This window comes from Aegilops tauschii, chromosome 3 (genome assembly GCF_002575655.3).
Source record: "Aegilops tauschii subsp. strangulata cultivar AL8/78 chromosome 3, Aet v6.0, whole genome shotgun sequence".
Classification (NCBI taxonomy): domain Eukaryota; kingdom Viridiplantae; phylum Streptophyta; class Magnoliopsida; order Poales; family Poaceae; genus Aegilops; species Aegilops tauschii.
Genome location: NC_053037.3, coordinates 494,553,028 through 494,559,400, shown reverse-complemented (window position 1 = coordinate 494,559,400; position 6,373 = coordinate 494,553,028). Strand labels below are relative to the sequence as shown.

At 52.6% G+C, this 6,373-nt stretch overlaps 2 protein-coding genes across 2 annotated transcripts; one reads left to right on the top strand and one right to left on the bottom strand.

Moving 5' to 3' along the window:
- The first annotated feature begins 236 nt into the window (after positions 1-236).
- LOC109745205 (uncharacterized) lies at positions 237-1,675 on the top strand. The gene has a single exon (XM_020304338.4). The coding sequence runs from the start codon at positions 366-368 to the stop codon at positions 1,452-1,454; it is 1,089 nt and encodes a 362-aa protein (XP_020159927.1). The 5' UTR covers positions 237-365; the 3' UTR covers positions 1,455-1,675.
- A 584-nt stretch (positions 1,676-2,259) lies between these two features.
- On the bottom strand, positions 2,260-5,035 carry LOC109745204 (protein YIP4b). Its single transcript, XM_020304337.4, has 3 exons — positions 4,381-5,035; positions 2,822-2,896; positions 2,260-2,729 (listed from the first exon to the last, which is right to left on the bottom strand). Exons 1-3 carry the CDS (start codon positions 4,867-4,869, stop codon positions 2,469-2,471), a joined length of 825 nt encoding a protein of 274 aa, XP_020159926.1. The 5' UTR covers positions 4,870-5,035; the 3' UTR covers positions 2,260-2,468.
- Positions 5,036-6,373: the final 1,338 nt, after the last annotated feature.

The following is a 6,373-nucleotide window of genomic DNA, read 5'->3' as shown; positions in this document are numbered from 1 at the left end:
TGCATTTAAGTCATATGCCGTTGATCTTCGCGGAGATTCGTGTGGGTACATTTCTTTATTTTTATGTTTGACTGGCTCACTTAGATCTGTAGTAACTTACTAAATTCGTTGATATAGAGAAAAAATAATTTTGCTAAAGCACATCTAATCATATATCATTGATATTAAGCTAAGATTCGTGCAAACATTTATTTTTATTTTTATTTCTAGTTTGATTGGGTTGTTTAGATGTGCCCTGATTCCCTGAACAGAACCAAGGAAAAAAAAGGCCGGGGGGGCAATGTGCACTTCTGTCGGGAGAAAGCAAGAAAACGGACAGGGTGGGAGGAAATCTCCTGCCGGACGGAAGAGGGTGCGAAAGTGTGATGGCCTCCCCGTACAATCCCCACCGGCGGCAGCTGGGCGGGGGGCAGTCCGCCTGGCCGGATCTCCCACCGGAGCTCCTGGAGAGCGTCCTAGGGCGGCTCGCCCCGCTCGACCGTGTCGCCGTCCGCCTCGTCTGCTCCTCGTGGCGCTCGTGCGCGCGAGCTTCGATCTCGGCTGACCTCCCCTTCGAGGCCCCGCGCCTCCTGCTCCGGCGCCCCGGCTCCTGCGGCAGCCTCGCCTTCTTCAGCCTCCACCGCCGCGAGATCCTGCCCTTCGCCCTCCCCGACCGCCTCAGCTCCGGCCGGTGCTGCGGCCAGATCGGCGGCTGGCTCGCCATGGCCTTCGACGAGGAGCGGGCGATCGAGCTCCGCAACCTCTTCTCCGGCCAATCCGTGCCCATGCCACGGTCCCCCGTGTTCCCGGTGGCCAAGATCGTGCTGTCCGCGCCGCCCACCTCGCTCGGCTGGGTGGCGGCCGTGCTGGGCCGCGCGGGCACGGTGGCGCTGCTCCAGCCGGACGTGTCCGGCGGCGCCTGGATCACGATCGCCGCGGGGGGGCCGCACGGAGGGTTCCGGGACGTGGCGCTGTGGCGGGGCCGGCTGTGCGCGCTGGGCGACGACGGCACGGTCCTGGCGTACCGGGTGGACCTCCGCGCGCGCGTGGCGGCCGTGTCGGAGCTGCGCGGGAAGGACGCCAACTCGCTGAACCGGCTGGAGCGGCGGGCACGGTACCTGCTGGAGTCCAGCGGGGAGCTCCTGCTGGTGAAGAAGCTGTACAGCGTGGTGAGGGACTCGGCGGACGTGGAGGTGGAGGTGAGCCGGTTCCGGCCGGGCGAGTGCAAGTGGGAGTCGGTGACGGAGCTCCCCGGGAGGGCGGTGTTCCTGGGGTCGGTGGCTTCGGCGGCGGCGCCGGCGACGGCGGGGGTCCGGGAGAACTGCGTCTACTTCGCGCGGCGGGACGTGGAGCTGATGGTGCCGCACGCCATCGGCGTGTACTCGCTGGGGGACCGGGAGACGGCGGTGGTGGCCATCGCGGGCGGGCACTCCGTGGAGGTGGAGCCCGTGTGGATCCTCCCCTCGGTCGCCTGATCTGACTGACCCCACGCACGCACCGGCGTGCAAGAACAAATAAACCGAGCCCATGCGCTGTAGAACGCCTTATTCGGATTGCTGTGCGTGTTGTTTTCTCTGCTTTGTTCATGGGATTAATTGGGGATTTGGGTTTCTACTAGAGGGGCAAAGACCGCTCTGTCTGAATTGCTGTGCATGTTCTTCTCTTTGCCTTGTTCAGTTCATCAGAGGTTCAGAAAGTGCCGGTATCTGCAGTTCATGAGATTTTACCTAGGTTATGCTAGGGCAGATGCAGTGTGGCCCGGCTTATGCGGTTTTCCTAGGGCACATGATTTCCTCGCAACCACATGGAACCAAATCCGTTTTGGCTCCTGGTATAATAAGGCTGGTGAGCAACGCTAGGACACAGCCAGAACAGGCATCACTAACTACAATAGAAAATGCCATACCACAACACAGATATGGCAGAAGTTAGACAATACCGGTACGCAATAAAAGCAGACACAACAAAGCTTTCAGTCACAAACAGCCTAAGTAACACAATAACATTAACAAAATCTTTCAGTCCCAAACAAGCTGAGGCTAAGAAGTTTCACAATAAGAACGGGCATATCACCATAAGCAGATTATGTACATCCAAGGGCAACCAGATGAATTACCTAGTTGCCTTGGAATATTTTTCAAGGGCAACCAGATGAATTATCTAGTTGCCTTAGAATATTTTTCTTCACATTTAATTCCCTCCAACATCATATATCAGCAGTTGAAGAAGTTGGAAAGTTTGATATATGGTCAATTACGTGGTCCAAAGCACAAAATGCCCTTTACAACAGTAGACCAACATATATAATTAATTTTCAACTAATTTTACAGCCTTCTGTCTCTTGCTCATGTGAAGGCCAGGTTCTCAACAGAACAATCCAAAAGGGCTCCATAGGGGGGACAGAGTATATTCAAGCCTGTATACGTTCCGCCGGTGCAACGGGGAAAATCTCAACATTTCAGATGTTACTACATTGCTCACCCCAGGGGCTAATCTATGGCAATTATGAGGAACCCCACCGAGATGTACATGAGGAATACGGGATAGATGGCCAGAGCCTTTCTCCTTGGGTTCACAGCAGCGCTCATGAATGGGTAGGCAGCCCAGGAGCTCCACGCCAGTGTGACTGTCACGACGATGATCTTTAGTATGACATTGTCCTTCAGCAAGCAAATGAGGGCCCCAACATCCAGAGGAAACAAACAATAGCCAAGGAGACTGAGGCTTTGGAAGAAGATGATGTGCCCACCCTGCAGTGAGACAGCAATAAATCACTACAAAATTCCACAGCAGGTATAATTAGGATCGAGCAAGTGTGCTTTGTGTGAGAGGCAGCGCTTACCAGAAGCAGAACATTTAGAGTTAAGATTATAGCCCCAGCTGCCAGCACAGCGAATGCGACAGCAAATACTTCAGACTACAAACACAAAGGACATATAGATCAGCATTTTGTATGGAAGGAAGCAAAGACAAATTTGTAAACTACAAAGAGAAGAGGGGAACTATAAGCGATGCATATAAGTATGTTGGCCGCTAGAAGAAAATTACATAACAATGCTAATATGCCAGCATAGAGAACTCAAAATCAGAAAAAGTTCAAAAGTGAATAGTCCATAAGTCTGTAGCTATAATGTTCAATTTAACAGAGAAATGTATGAATAAATAACTGAAACACCATGCTTTCTTCCATATAATGTAATCGCTATACCCACAACATTCCATGACATGCCTTGCATGGTTACATTTGAACATGGTAAAAACAGCAGAGAAAGGTAATTGTGTTTTGGCATACTTTCTGCTCATTCAGGAAAACCACCTAAACCCAGCTACTCGCAAATGCGATTACATTTCTTTCAAGCAAAAGCAGCACAGCAATCTTCTGCAAGAGAAAATATTGACGAAAATTTTGGTTTCTCCTAGGTGTCAATGCCATAAAACTTTACTGAAAATTCAAGAGCAGATTATGTACTTAGCTATACAGAATTAGCACGGTCTTTCAGATTATTAGCAATTGAGATAATATTTTGCACAAGGGCACTTTTAGTAATTTGTTTTGTCACTAATCAGTACTCCATAATAGTCACTCTCCAGGTTCCAAAAGCAATCCAGTAAGGCTACACCACATTGTTGCACAGTAACAACCAATCTTAGAAGCATTCGGATTCACATATACATCCACAGGTTCTAAGAGAACATGATTTTTTACGCGCAGTATGACTATACCATATTCTGTAATAAAATAACTAGTATTGCCACCTAGTTTGTCGAAATGGCACCTACAAACCTTGCAGCTCAGGATAAGTCCACAACTGGTCCATTAGATAATTATAGAACATAAAAATTGGACCAATGGTTGGAACAAATATGAAATTATGTAGGCTCATCATTCACCACTAGTACACATGGACATGAAGTTTCAGCATTGTGATGCTTCCAAATCAATTTTGAACCAAGAACATAGTGCATTCTCTAATATCGAACACAAGACATACCTGAATAATGAGCTAAAATGGGCACAGAAAAACCCACAGCAGAATAAGTGCATGTTTCACACCTCGTCTATATTTAGTCATAGAAATAACATAGTGGAATTAATTGGATACAGCACTATGATTGATGGTTCTAATCCCATCCCCGCAGACCTAGTATACAGTCGTACAACACCAGATTCAGTTATCCCCTAGGCAACATCGAGCTTGCAAGGGAATAATAACTGTGACGCTTGCCTCCAAGTACTAACCATGAATCGCAACATACAATTCAATTCAATAATGTATAATCTGATCTAGGAGTACCTTATAGAGATATCATGAAGTCGAGCACTAAACACGCAAGAGCTAAATCTCACGAATCAAAGCAAAAGGTACCACGAGATCTGGTCGCGGAAGGGATGCCAGGTACCTTCTTAACAGAGGCGGACCAGGACAGTGTGAGGCCGAGGAAGACGATGAAGAAGAAGGGGCCCCAGAGGTCCCAGTCCCTGAGCGCCTTGCCGGGATCCTCGCGGTTGGGGTTGGGGAAGACGACAAGCTTGAGGTTGCTGACGATGCGGGCGAGGTCGCGCTTGACGGTGTCCCAGACGGGCTCGGTGAGCGTGTTGGGCGGGGGCCCGAAGCCTTCCGAGCCGATGGCGACGGAGACGGACGCGGGCGGGGCGGGGGTCGGCCCCTGGGGCACGAAGATGGGGACGGAGGAGGCGGGGAGGGGCGGCTTGGAGGACGGCGGGGGAGGCGAGGTGGAGATGGGGATGGAGGCGCGCGGCGGGGAGGGCGGCCGCGCGGGGAGGACGGTGGCGGAGGGCGCGTCGTACATGAGGCTCTCGATCTCGTCCATGTCGGACTGCGCCGACGACGGATGCAGCGGGATCGTGTCCCCGTAGTTGTGCGACATGGCGGCGGCGTCGGCGGCGCGGCGGGCGGGCGGTGTCGGCGAGGCGGATCTGGGGGGAGGGAGCGGGGGAGATCTCGCGCCCTCGCGGGAGTTGGGGTTGGGGAGGTGAGGACTTGCGGGTGCGTGCCGGCCTGCTTTGCTTGCTGCGGAGGGAGTAGAGGGAGGGAGACGCGGGATGGCACGTGACTATCGTGCTGCCTTCGGATGCAAGGCCGGCAGCGACCGGCTGCAGGCTTGACGCGTCGCCGGTTGGGGAAATGGACGGTCTAGATCGAGTGCAGGATAAGCAGAAGACACGGCAGAGCTGAACTGCATTTGGTATCATCGAGCAACCTTCGATATTTTTTCGCGAATACGCAAAGCTTATGTGTCTTTTCCTTATTAGAAGGAAAGCGAAAATACAGTGAGTATACATGATGGTGCGTACACAATGAACGTAGCGGGAAGACCAGGGTTGCTCAGCCCCAACTTACAAGGAAACTACGTCTTCGGAAGGTGGTTGATCATCCCTTTGATGTTGGCCGGTGGCGGAGCTACGGCTGGGCCAACCCGTGCCCCGGCCCGCCCAACACATGCAAATTTCTGTGATGTACACCTACTATTAGGCCATGGAATAACATTCCAGTAGTAATTTCCTTCGGCTTGGCCCCGCTGGCCCGCCCAGCAATTTGGGTGAAGCTCCACCACGGGTGTCGGCCTTGGCTCATAGGTGTGCCTCGTCCTGGATATCCTGCACAAGACGCGAGACGGAGGGCCGCTGCCCGTCGAAGATGCACCCGTTGCGATATCTCCAAATGGACCAGGCCGTGAGCATGATGACGGAGGATCGATCTTGGCGGTGCACGATGGGGGCATGCGAGCAGAAGGACACCCACCACTCAGAGAAGCACATCACCAGGCAAGGCAGTGTCGGCGTGGATCAACACCAGGAAAGCACTTCATGCCATACCTGACTCGAGAAAGAACAACCCGCGAGGAGTCGCTCCATGTCCTTAGGGACTGGGTTGCAAAGAACACATCGCTCCTCGTGGGGAAGCACATGACGAGCAAGACGGTCTATCGCGCAACAACGGTTTTGGAGGGCGAGCCAGCTGAACACTTCGATGTGGAGTGGCGCCCAGGTCTTCAAAAAAGAGCTGCCAGTGGGGGTCTGGGATCAAGCCTTGAAAGAGGGTAAGGTAGCATGACTTGGCGGTGTAAATTCCGGGTTCCCTCCAACTCCATGTAAGCACGCCTGACTCGTCGATCGGTGGTATGTGGCGAAGACGTCACCAGATCTCAAGGTATTGCACCAAGGCTGTGGGCCCGAGTGCACCATGGATATCCTACACCCAAGCACAATCTGTCAGTCCTTGGCACACAGTGCGGTCTCAGTGCCCCTACTTCCAAACATGAGCGTAGATCTGCAGAGAAAGCTCCGCAATGGACCTCCCATCACACAAGGTTCATTTCAGAAGAGGTGGGTGTTGTCGTCCCGCAACAACCACGAAGTCGAGACCCTAAA